The 12,552-nt window shown below is 45.1% G+C and overlaps 1 protein-coding gene across 1 annotated transcript in view; it reads left to right on the top strand.

Annotated features, from left to right (window-relative positions):
• afg2a (AFG2 AAA ATPase homolog A) overlaps nucleotides 1-12,552 on the top strand; it is a 91,730-nt gene that overhangs the window by 19,821 nt on the left and 59,357 nt on the right. The window contains exons 12-15 of the mRNA XM_069532098.1: nucleotides 2,678-2,887; nucleotides 5,797-5,850; nucleotides 6,166-6,245; nucleotides 9,878-10,004. Coding sequence (XP_069388199.1) covers nucleotides 2,678-2,887; nucleotides 5,797-5,850; nucleotides 6,166-6,245; nucleotides 9,878-10,004 — 471 coding nt within the window. The remainder of the gene's footprint in view (nucleotides 1-2,677; nucleotides 2,888-5,796; nucleotides 5,851-6,165; nucleotides 6,246-9,877; nucleotides 10,005-12,552) is intronic.

Below are 12,552 nucleotides of genomic sequence, written 5' to 3'. Positions count from 1 at the left end.
CTTCATCTCATATAATTCTATTGTCGTCCATTTTTAAATTAAGTCTGTGGTTCAGACGCTATCTTCTTTGGCACAATGTCTCCTCTGGGTCTGTGCTTTACCATGTTTCTTCGTTTATCTCTTTTCCCGTCTTCCCTCGCTCACCTGTTTCCTCCATCTCTCCGTCGTCTATAAGCCTGTTTTACTGTTGCTTTTATCTCACTCCGCTCTTTATTTCATTTCATTCCTCTCCGGGCCCTCAAATGAGCGTTCTGGTTCGCTTGTCTGCTTCCGACCTGCAGTATCTCCTCATCTCTGCAACACTCCTCCGTCTTTCTCTCCCTTCCTCCCCTCCCCTCCCCTCCCCTCCATCTGTCCTTTCCCCTCTCTCACTCGGCGCTGTCCATAAATTGTACGGTATTTACAGTATGTGGCCAGACGCCAGGTTTCCATTAGGTGCTTCGTACCCCGGAGACGGCGCCGGTGGCCTGGGATGTGTTACCTCTGGACGGAGAGCGGAGCGAGGGAGGGAGGGTGAGGGGTGGGGGGGTGAGTGAGCATGTGAAAGAGAGTGAAGAGAGAGAGGAGGAAGTCAGAAAGAGAGGTCAGGAGCAGTATTTAAGGGAGAGAGAGCAGGATGGTATGATAGTGTGGGAGTCAAGTGGGAGAGAGAAGAAAGAAAGAAAAGTTAGATGAGATGGATAAGAAACAGAGAAATGAGGTAATTAGAAGGAACGAGGTGAACACATGAGGCTACTGTCAGTAACCTGGTGGCTTCAATCCTGCTGCAGCCCACATTTAATTTGACCTTTATTTCACACCACAACATCATAGAGTCTCATATTCACCTGAACCTGAGTCTGCGTGTCTTTGCAGGAGACCCCAATCCTGAAACTATCATTTGAAAGAATAGTGAACACCAATTTAGCTTTACACTCCTTTATCCTTTAAAACAAGAATGATCAAAATTGATTCGGCAGAACCAGAGATGTGTTCTCTTTTATTCCATCCATCACCAAAATCTGGAGCCGACAAGGATTCATCTGCGTATGATTGGTGGCAGCTAACGTAGCCTCGAGCTGCTAGCCTCAAGCAGAGATGAGTAAAAACTACAAATGTCTCGTTAATGCCTAACTTTCAAACTTCCCGTCCCCCAGAATCTTCTTTGTCTTTGTTTTCAAACTTGTTTCTTTAGACTTGATGAAACTAACTCAGGTAAACAGAAAGTACACAGAAAAATGGAGGAGATTCTTCTTAAAAGTAATTAAGTAATGTAATAAAACAATAAGTTAGAATAGAGGAGAAATCTGATATTGACCTGCTGCATCTGTACACAGATTTTACAGTAACCAGACTACTACAGTGCGTTTAAACATATTGTGCAACCTCCTACATGTCTCCCTCTGACCGGGTTCCGTGAGTGCATGTAAATGTAATCAGAGATGCAGCCAAGTGTGCGGAGCGTCCGAGAGTGCAGAGGACTGAGATAAGACAGAGGAAGAAACAGAGAGATAGGGAGAAAGAGCAGATATGAAGGTAGATAAAAAGAAGAGATAAAGATGACATGCAGGGAGAGAAGGATGGTGACGTTATAGAGGAGGAGGATAAAGAAAAGAGGAATGGAGGGATTAGAGCTGGGAAAGTGAGGAAGGGAGGGTACAGAGGTTGGGTAATGAAGAAAGAGACAGGAAGGATGAGAGAGGGGGATTTGGATGAGTTTCTCTTCCTTATCTGCTTCATCTCCTCCGGTTCTCCCCTGCCGGACTCTCTCTCCCCTCTCCTCCCTCGCTCCTTCCATCTGTCAGACAGACAGCTATTGGCCGCAGCCCTCTGTTGTTGCTCACTCCGTCCAGCGTCTCCCCGATTCAACCCGAGCCCCCGGTTCCTCCGTCTCATCCCAAATATGCTTTTAAATTTCCCCTCTCCGCTCTGTTCAGCCCACCCGACCCCCCGACCCCCCGTCATCAGTCTGGAAGAAGCGGCCGTTCTTCTCTGGGGGAGTCAGAAAGCTTAAAGCGGCGGGTTACATGAGAACAACTCTGACATCAGCGTGCAATCAGAGTTTGTTTGGTCTGTTGCATTTAATGTTGGCGATGCGTTTGCGTGTAAGCCGCCGCAGATTAGACGTTGTATGATATTTCAGAAGAACAGGAATCGGAGCAGCACATTAGACTGATGGTGATTATTTATTAGAACTCTTGCCCACTTCTATTACATATGATGTGTGATGCATTTTGATTGATTACATATATTTGACAGAGCTTATATAAGCTGATTTAGAGGTTAGAAATACCACACAATCATTTCAATTCTTAAAAAACCTTTGTTGCCCGCCCACAAGTATTTAAGTTTTACCCATAACTGTGAATTTATGTGAGTAAATTATATAATAAACCTCCACCCTAGCCCATAGGTACCCAACCTGGTGCAGGGCTCCGTGCCAGACGAGCCTCTTTGTGTGCACTCTGCAAATGTTATCCCGATGGTTCAGAGGCATCTGACTCCTGATGAGGTGTTTCAGAAGCTTCTGTGTTTTCTGTGGAGAAAAAGAGCTTAACAACAGACTTTGAGCTCTAAGTATTAGATTTTAAAGTCTTATGCTGCATTATGCGTAACTATGCAATCGTGTTAGCTCAAGTTTATGAGATTCTTATTTGTCTGAAATATTAGATCATCAGTGTCCTTCCTCCTCCTCCAGGTGCGCTGGTCGGATGTCGGTGGGATGGAGGAGGTGAAGCTGAAACTGAAGCAGGCCGTCGACTGGCCCCTGAGGCACCCCGAGGCCTTCACCCGCATGGGCATCCAACCACCCAAAGGAGTCCTGCTCTACGGGCCCCCGGGCTGCTCCAAGACCATGATCGCCAAGGCCCTAGCAAATGAAAGTGGGCTCAACTTTCTGGCGATCAAAGTGAGTCATTATTCCGGTTCATCAGCGGGGTATCGTTCGTTTTCTCGGTCCTGAGATTTAGATTTTTTTGGATCAGTGGATGATTAGTTCAAATCAAAGAAGGTTATAAGAGCAAAAGGTTTTGTGTTTCCCAACCTTTTCATACATAAATGTGAACAAATAATGTATCACAGGTGTGGCTCTTCTTATCGTACTCTTGGCTGAGTGATCTGGCAAAACACAGCGTATGACTCAGTGAGAAAAACAGAGTGAGGGAATGGAGCTGCTCCAAGAACTCACTCAAAAGAGAAATGACAAGTCTTCAGCTGACTTACTGCAGGTTTAGTGATCGCCAAGACGTTCGGAGCAGGTTTTTTAGAAGTGATGCCATCAGCTTGATGGTTGATGATTTGTTGATTCCTGTCTCATCCCAGAGTCAAGTCGGTTGTGCAACTTGCTTTACCGTTTGTTTTTTGCTAATAATCGTGTACATTAAAAAAAGAAGGTTCATGAAAGTTCAGGTATTTTGGTTCAGAAAACTTCAGCAGTGAAAAAATGAACAGATCATTTTTCTATGTCTGAATTGTTCTCCCTCTCTTATAGTCAGACATCTTTGGAATTGGTGCCTGAATTTCTTTTAATATATACATCAGCTTCTATATCAGTATCTGAAATCTTTCTTTCCTCAATACTGGTTCTCAAAAAATCCCCCCAAAATATATTCGGCGTCAATATTCACCACATTTCACACATAGAAGAAATCATCATCGACGTGGGGTTGATAAAAAAACTGGAGTCGTCACATGTCAGTGCACCGTGGTGACCCGTAACTACGAGGTGTCTGAGCTGAGAGATGTTTCCCTTGATGACTCGAAGGGGGTCCGACTGCCCAACTTCCTCCGCAGAGAGCTTCTTTGTCTGACCTCCGACCCCGTGTTTGTCCCTTCTCATTCGTCACTCCCCCCCCCCCCCCCCCCCCCCCCCCCCCCCCCCCCCCCTCTCTCAACCACCCATCCAGGCCGGGTTGACAGAGATTGATTGATCAGCTTGTTGAATTGTTGATCAGTGGATATTTCTGAAGAGTGGTCACAGTGTGAGACAGAAAGCTGCGACAGAAGCTCTCGACTCTGGACATTAAGTCGTCAGCTGCTGGTGTGATTGTTTGTTGCTTTTTAGGAGGAAGTTTTCCTGGTTTTCATCTAATTAAACTCATTTTCTTTTAGATTTCACTGACACCCACAAGATCTTAAACCTTAATCCTACAATTTGTTCAAAATAACAAATCCTACATTGTGGGGATCAAATCATGTGCCATTAGATTTCAGAGGTAAAACTATCATCCTCACTCATTTCATCTAGTTTACGAGACTATTTAAATGCATCCTTTAGCTTAAATTCCTGAATTTCCCCTTGATCTGCTTCCGCACATAAATTTGATGGGTTGTTCCTAAACCCAGGCCTCATCCTTCCACCGAATTCGGTGGATTAAGTTAAGTCGGTTTCGTATAATCCTGTTAAACAAATAAACAAACCAACAAAAGGAGAAGCCAACTAGAGAACTAACTGTTTGTCTACATTGATTGATTTGTCTGTTTGTTAGCGGCAGGTTCACCACGGGAGGGCTGAGGAATAAAATCATTGTTGTGCTTGTTCTTCAGTTGTTGTGGCTTCTGCATTCATGTTTTCTGTTAGTGTATATCACAAACGTGCAGCAGCTGATATAGATGTTTTCCTTTTCACGTTAGTGTCCGAGACATTATCACTGTTGCTGAATTCTGATTGAAAGGAATCTCTGTAGAAAAAGGTTAAAAAACATCCCGTCTCTTCCTGCTGAAAGCTGCTCTCCAGCATCTGCAATAACAGTATCAGGTTTTTCCAGTGCAGCGGTTGCTTTGACATAGATATGTTATCCAGATTTAAATGTGGATACTTTAAAGCTCAGCCTGTTTCCTCTGTGTGAAAAAACCCTATTATCATCTTGTCAATTTCAGTTTCCTCCCATTGCAGCCACTGAAACGCACTCACATCAGCACATGGACACGTGCACGCAAACACACACACACACCGGCTCCTCGTATCGCTGCAACGTCAATGGCTTAAAACCCGTCATGTCCAACCTTTGACTCTGCGGCGGAGAGAGGAACCTGGGATTAATGAGTCAACTTCCACACTTGCAGCAGGAGACAAAAGGGCTGGGAGTTAAGTGTCGTCTCCCCCGTCAGCCCAGAAGTGTTGAAAGGGTGGATTGCTCGGGAGGAAGTTCTTCTGAGGGTTGAGTGGATGTTTATCTGCTTCTGACGGAGGGAAAGACGACGGAGTTGAGGGAAGAAGAGGTTCAGATGGAAGAAGTAGAAACAGGAGTGAAATAACGCAGTGGAAGACATTGTCCTCAATAAGCCGGATACATCGGAAAAAAACAGTTAACTGATGACGATAACATGAAGCACAAGTGGTTTCATGATGTTTTCGAATGTGTTAACGCTATGAAAATAACTTTGTCCCTTGCACCTCATCTTTATGAAACATAAAACAAAAATTTGATGATCGAAATAAAGCCAAAAAATACTAGAAAGTAAAAGCATGTTAGTCTAAATAATATATACTCTAACATTTAATGATAAGTGATGTGATGGCGACTCGATGTTTGGATTCCTTGATCAAGATAATCCTGCTAGCCCGATAGAATAACTAGATGGCCCTGCCGTCACCGGCGTCTGTGCTGAAGACACAATCTAAAGATATCTGCGTTTGTTCGGAACAGTCTCCTGCTGCGTTCTTCGTGTGTGAGTTCTGATAACGGCTGTAGATTTCCGTCCACGAGGAAACATGAACATTATCGTGCGTTTTTTCGACACCAGCTGATACATTTCAAGTTGTCACAGTGTGAAATTAGAGACTCAGCGTTTACCACATTCAAACTTTTCTTTCAGGGGCCAGAACTACTGAGCAAGTATGTTGGAGAGTCTGAGAGAGCCGTGAGAGAGGTGGGTGTTTTTACCTCCATTTTCCTGTTTCATGGAGTCACATGGTTTACAGTAGTTTGTTCTTTGCTCTCCCTACGTCAACGGAAGTTACGCAAATGAACGTTCTTTCCTGGTGACCACACTGAAGACCTAAAGCTTGTGGTGCTGTGATTATTTTTAGTTGTTGATATAATGAACGGATGCAATGCATGACATTAATGAGGGCTGTATTTCCTGTGTATGTTTGCACACACTTCTGGCCGAGAGTGATTCACCGGCTCATTTTAAGATTTGTCCTGTTTTCCTCTCGTCTATTGTTGCTGACGCTGCTCGCAGGTGTTTCGGAAGGCGAGGGCCGTCGCTCCCTCCATCGTCTTCTTTGACGAGATCGACGCTCTTGCCAGCGAAAGAGGAAGGTACGCCACGCTCTTTGTCTTAACGCCACAGAAAGAAGCCTACAATTAGAATGAAAAGACGTGAAGAGACGACAGAAATAATGTGGTGGGCAGTTCCTTCCCACATGATAAACATGCATTTCCTCCCTCATAGTTCCTTGGGAAATTGTTCTCTGTTCACCACAGCTACTGTCCAGCGTTGACTATTTTCAGCTCTGTGGTCTTTCATTGTCCAGCGATGACAAATACACAGTCATCGCTGTGGTCTGCTTTAATTTACCGGCCGTGGCCTCTGTCCCCACATGTCTCACAAAGATTCACTTATGAATGGACGGAGCAAACATCCAGAAAAGTCTCCATGACTGCACTATCAAAGCCGGCCACTCGGTTCCCATGGTGTCCTCTTGGACGTTTGCGGCCTTTCACTGCTGGCGAACACAGAACACAGTCTTGTCTGCAGGCGCTTTAGTGGGATGGCACCGGGAACATCTGTGGCTTAAAGGAAAGAGGACGGGGGGGCGGATAGAGGACACAGATCGGAGGCGCACAAACACTTCATTGTGCCCTTCCACGGCAGATGGGGAAGGCCAAATATGCAGCATGCTTCCTGGTAAACCAGTCGATGAAACTAAATGTTGCAGCAGGGAGCACAGAAAGGCCAGCGGGTCGTCCTTATAACTTTTCTATGTGGGCCTGCACTCAGTTGATTTAATGCCACAAAGCACAAGAGATGGGACACATTTAGACTTTTCTTTTTTTGTTGGAGTGAGCCTGAACCTGGGAAACAGTTTGAGTTGAAGACAAAAGTTATTGGATTTCTTATCATCTAACTTTTCTCCCTAGATCCACCAGTATGTCAATGTCAGTATCAAATACATTCTTATACACTCATACTCGTCAGTTACTTCAAATAGTACACAGCATCTTGTAATTTAATAATTGCAAACTTTATCTATAAAGCACCTTGATGCTGTATGTAAGACCAGATAAGGGAGTTGACTAAAAGGACATTGGACGCATTAGAATTATACAGCTGCAAAAATAAAACAAATAAATACAAATCAATGTACAAGTACTGGACCTGGTGCCATTATTGTCAGTACTACTGTCAGAAATACTGATGTCACTGTGGCTGTTACTGTACAATAACATCACCACAAAGTGTTTTATTTCTAAAACAATGTTGAAAATCGTGAATATAGTTGAATATTCAGCGTTGAGCTCCTTTTCACGTTGTCAAAGAATCAGGATTGCTTCACATGTTTTTGTAATGAGTACACGGTGCTGGCGTAAAGTTATGAAATCATGTTTCCAGAATCAAATCACAGTTGCTGCGGTGGAAACATGGCTGTAGCCTCAGTCCCACTTCCTCTTGTAAACCATCTTTATTCCGTCACATATTTCTACTGTTCTTATTTCCTCCTCACAGCCGCACTACATAAACCTGCTCCTTCAGTCCACGCTCCTCTCTAAATATCCAGGGAAAACTGAAACACTGATGTTTTGCGCAGTCTAGACTCATTTCCAGTGTATTTCAGCTTGTCGTCATCAATCAGTTTCCTGCCAGTTGAACTTTACAGTATGATTGAGCTACCGCCTCCTTATCTTGATGCTCAACCGACTCTGACCCCGTCGCAGCTGCAGCCCGGGCTCACTAATAACGCAGCGCGGCATGAGCGTTTGTCATCTCGCTGTGATGGACGTGGGGCTGGACCTGTGCCTCCAGGCCTCTCGCCGTTTTAAGAACATGCACTTAGCGCTGATCTGTAAAGGATATTTATTGGTCCTCGCTTCCTGCCATGTTTAATCAATGAAGTGGCTCACGCACGCCGGCAAGAATTCAAAACTGTTGACACAACCAGGCGGCCTCCGCTGTATTACGCATGTTTTTTCTTTTCCGCTCTCAAGGCAGGAGATGAGAAGCACCTGTAAATCTGTCAGCTGAGCTGCCACGAGTCCGAAATGGAGGAATGAAATGAGGAAGACAGACAGAAGTCAGGAAGAGAAAGAAAGGAGGGATAGACAGATACAAACATAACTTAGAAGAAGAATAGTTTTGGAATTGGAGGAAGAATTTCAGCTTTGTGCAGGATTGACTCTGAACTGATGAAAGTTTCGACAGAGGATCTCGAAAGAAAAATCTAATTATAAGAGACGGAGAGATTGAAACTTTTCAATGAAAGACAGAAATATAAATATAGAAGTAAAGAAATATAGAAAATGGGGGAATATATTCTCTTTTAATATCACCTGCTGTCTCCTTTAAGAAATACATCTCCGTTCAACCCTGCTTTGGTTATTTTCCATAGCGCCGAGCAGACAGCCACCCTCCCCAGCTCTCTCACACACACACACACACACACACACACACACACACACACACACACACACACACACACACAGTCTCTGTTGACAGGGCCAGCGGAAGTGCCAGACGACATTAGCAGAGACAAGGCTGCAGAGGAACACAAAGGAGCTCTGTCACTGAGATATGAAGGGGAAGAGGGGAGGACGGGGGGGGTAGAGGGAGAGAAAGTTTGGGTGAGGAGGGGAGATAGTGGAGAGAAATGAAAGGAGGGAAGAGGGATTGAGAAGGACGGGGTTGGTGAATTGGAGAGGGAGAGAAGAATGGAAAGATGGAGTGATGAAAAGATTGAGAGACGGAGAAAGAAGATGAGGGACGGTGGGATGAGGAGCTGAGAGAAGAAGAGGAGTGAGAACACAAATGCCTGAGTCACTTGTTCCAGACCCCCCTCCCCCCTTTAAAATACAGCAGCAAAATGTCAGGAAAATTCCCAGCATGCAAGTGGGCATGTTGATGACGTTTCTGACATGTAGGGGAAGCAAAACTGAAAAAAATTAATATATAAATAATGAGTATGAATAAAAGGAACCAATGCATGTTGAAGATGTCGAAGAAGGATTACCCGATAGCTTTGTCAACAAAAGCTTGATTTCCTCTTGTTTGAATAACATTCACTGAAAACTGGTGCTGGTTGATTTGGCAGCGCCTCGTAACGACAAACACATTTTACAAAGTGACTCCAGGTTTCAAACCAATTTGTCACAGAGATCATATTGGCCACTAGACTCAGGGCTAAAAGAGATTCACCTCATTTCAATAACGAAGACCGAAGAAGATGAAATCGACGCCTGACACTGCGACACTGAACTCAAAATCATTTTTAACATCGTGTGAGATGTGAACTAATTTTTCCAAACAAAACACACAAATCTGATCATGGTGATTCTAAAGAAACACAGATTTATTTGAGAGGGACGTCATCGGACCGGAAGACATCGATTTTACTGCCAAAGAGTAAAAACTGACAGAAGCTGCTCACAGAGCGTCAGATAGAGGGTTACAAAAAAGTGTCTGAGGAATTAAAACTTCAAATATCAGTTTAAGGCCTTGGTTGTATTGGACTCATCCATCATGGTTTCATTTCCATCATCACTTCCCCACATTATATTCATTGTTTTTAAGGAGCATTGTCTTTTCCCCACTTCCTGACTAATATACATATGTCCCTTTCTCCGTCTCTCCGTCATCCACCCTTAATTTCAATCTTCCCTTCCACTCATCAATCTCATCACTGTATTTTTCCATCCTCGTCCTCTCATCAATCTTGTGCTCTCATCCACCTCTTCAGCTCCTCGGGCTCCGGCGGTGTCGGCGACCGGGTCCTGGCTCAGCTCCTGACAGAGATGGACGGCATCGAGCAGCTCCGAGACGTCACTGTGCTGGCCGCCACCAACCGGCCCGACATGATCGATAAGGTAAACAGACGCCGGCTCTCTGTCTTTATGTCTCCTTCCTCCTCTTTGGTCTGTAATTGATAAGGTGAGGGAGATGATGTGTGTGTGTCCCTTGTCGCCTCCTCTCCCTCCCTGCCTCTGTTGTAGGTGATTGATAAGGTTAAAGGTCGCTCGCTCCGGTCTGTCTTCCTCGACTCTCTCCTGGCTGTTTGGAGGATGTCACTGTGTTGTTTTAGGGCGGCTGAATTTGACGAATCAGGCCTGGAGTGATTTAGTCTACGCTGGATCTTGTCCTCAGTCATTCCAGTGTGATTGGCTGAACATCTTCGGGTCCTTTCTCCTCAAATATGTGGTTCTTAATGAAAACCCCCACTTTTGGAGGTGGGTGCTGTGGTTTGCATCGTCCCCTCACAGCAGCAGGGTCATTAGCTTGAGTCCTAGTCCCAGTTTAGGCCTTTCTGTGTGGAGTTTGCATGTTCTCATGTCTGCATGAGTTTCTCCGGGTTCTTTGGTTTCCTCCCAAAGTCCAAAGACAACAGATAAGTCACTTTGAGACGTTAAAATCTCCGCAGGTGTGAATCTGAGTGTGAATGGTTGTTTGTCTCTATATTGGAGCTGCGATTGGCTGGCGACGTGTCCAGGCTGTACCCCGCCTCTCACTTAATGCCAGCTGGGATTATCTGGTCCCAACCCCCCATGACCCCCTGAGAGGATAAACGGAAGCATGGATGAAATCACCCAGGAGAATACCTCTGTTTGCTTCTTATCCAGAAATCCAGCTACGGTAAATTAGGGCGGATTAATCCAGCGAATCCATCGTGCTTTGACTGGAATGAGACTATTGATCTTCAACTACCTTCACAATCTCTAAACTAGCATTGGATTTGAATCGGTGCGTCCGTTTTTGGACTAAATACCCAACTTAACTCAAACATTAACAACTCTCTTATTCCACCATTTACATTTCTGTCCATCTATATGTGTCCCATGTTTTTCTATCAGGATCCATGAACTCTGGGAAATTGGTGAAAATGCCAAAAGAAATCTCTCCCTTTATCAACGATCAGTGATACGAACTCTATGATTCAGCGTAGAGTTGCACCGATGCACTCTAACTGAGTCATAGTGTCCGTTCTGACTCGGCCCATTTAAAACCAACTATAGGTGGGAGGAAAACATCTGGCTCCTCTTTCTTTCTTCGCCGCCTCCATGACAACTTGAGAAAAGGGGGATCAGTCTCTTTCTTCCTCTGCGCCCGTCCATTTTCTATTTTCCTACCCTTTTATCTTCCACTCTTCCTCTTCCCATCCACAAAAGCTTTCTTTGGTCTCTTATCCTCCCATCTCCGTTCTAATGAAATTTCCTGAGTGCTGATCAAAGACGGAGTCTGTGCCTTGTCAGAAGGGGACTCAGGAAAGGAGGATGTCGCGGCGCTCCTTAAGCTCCTGCTCAGGCAGCCGTCTGTCTCTGTCTTCCACTTTTGTCTTGTTGTTGAGTCTCCTCCTTCACTCAGGTTAAAAATACCAACTGTAAGGAAGTGTTTCATTCCAAAATGGCTTATTTATCTTCCAGAAATGACAAACGTATGAAGTGATTGCTGACAAGAGTTAAAGTTGATGATTTGATGCTTTCCTGTTGCTGATGTTACATATTTTCCTTACGTATTCATCTTTATATGTTTGCCAAACCGCTCCGCTTTCATCGAGTCCATCGGCATCATTTTTTTTTTTTACCCCTTTTCTACATTTTGTTTTCAGACATAATGATCATGTATCTCCACTGAGTAGAGACCATGAAATAGTCGGCACGTCTGTTTTATGTAAACTGGTAACTGCTCACCGCAAATCCATCCGCACGTATGAGATGCTCCTTGGAGAAATCCTCCACATACTAATTTTGGGTAACCCCCCCTCTCCTCCGAAACCTCCAACCCCCCCACCCCATTTCCAGCCCACTTGTGGAGAATTGATCCATCGCTGTGGTGGCGAAGTGACAGCAACTTCCTCCACCTCTGCAACTGGTTGGCGTTTCATTTCAAACTCCATTAGAGGCATGGCAGCTAAGACACAGCCGGAGTGTGTGTTTGCATATGTGTGTGTGTTGTGTGTTTGAATATCTGAGAGGCTAAAAGACGCATTAGAAGACAAACTAATGCTATTAACAGTAGGTTGGGAGTCGCGCCCCTGGGTGGACAGATGGGAAACCCCAGGCATCCTTCCACAAGCTGGCCCCCCTCTCAGGAAGTGGTCTCCCGGGCAGCTGAGAAATCAGATTACCTCGTTCTGCCCACACGCCCAACTGTGTGTGTGTGTGTGTGTGTGAGCCTCATGCATTGAGATTGCAAACCGCCAAATGGACATAGCCCCCCCCACCCACCCCGCGCCTCACTGTTTTGGCACCCATACCCGCCTCCTCCGCCCCCTTCGCCACCGCCAACACTGTCAGTTCACACCGGAGATTGGCGTCCATTTCCATTCCAATAGCAGGATATGATGGGACAAATGAAGATTAATGGGACGCTTGGGTGTCAATGAAGTAATTGTCAGCTCCTGATGGAGCAGAGGAGGCT

The sequence above is a fragment of the Paralichthys olivaceus genome, chromosome 9, assembly GCF_024713975.1.
Source record: "Paralichthys olivaceus isolate ysfri-2021 chromosome 9, ASM2471397v2, whole genome shotgun sequence".
Classification (NCBI taxonomy): Eukaryota; Metazoa; Chordata; class Actinopteri; order Pleuronectiformes; family Paralichthyidae; genus Paralichthys; species Paralichthys olivaceus.
The sequence above is the reverse complement of the archived record's forward strand: the minus strand, read 5'-3'. Positions and strand labels throughout refer to the sequence as shown.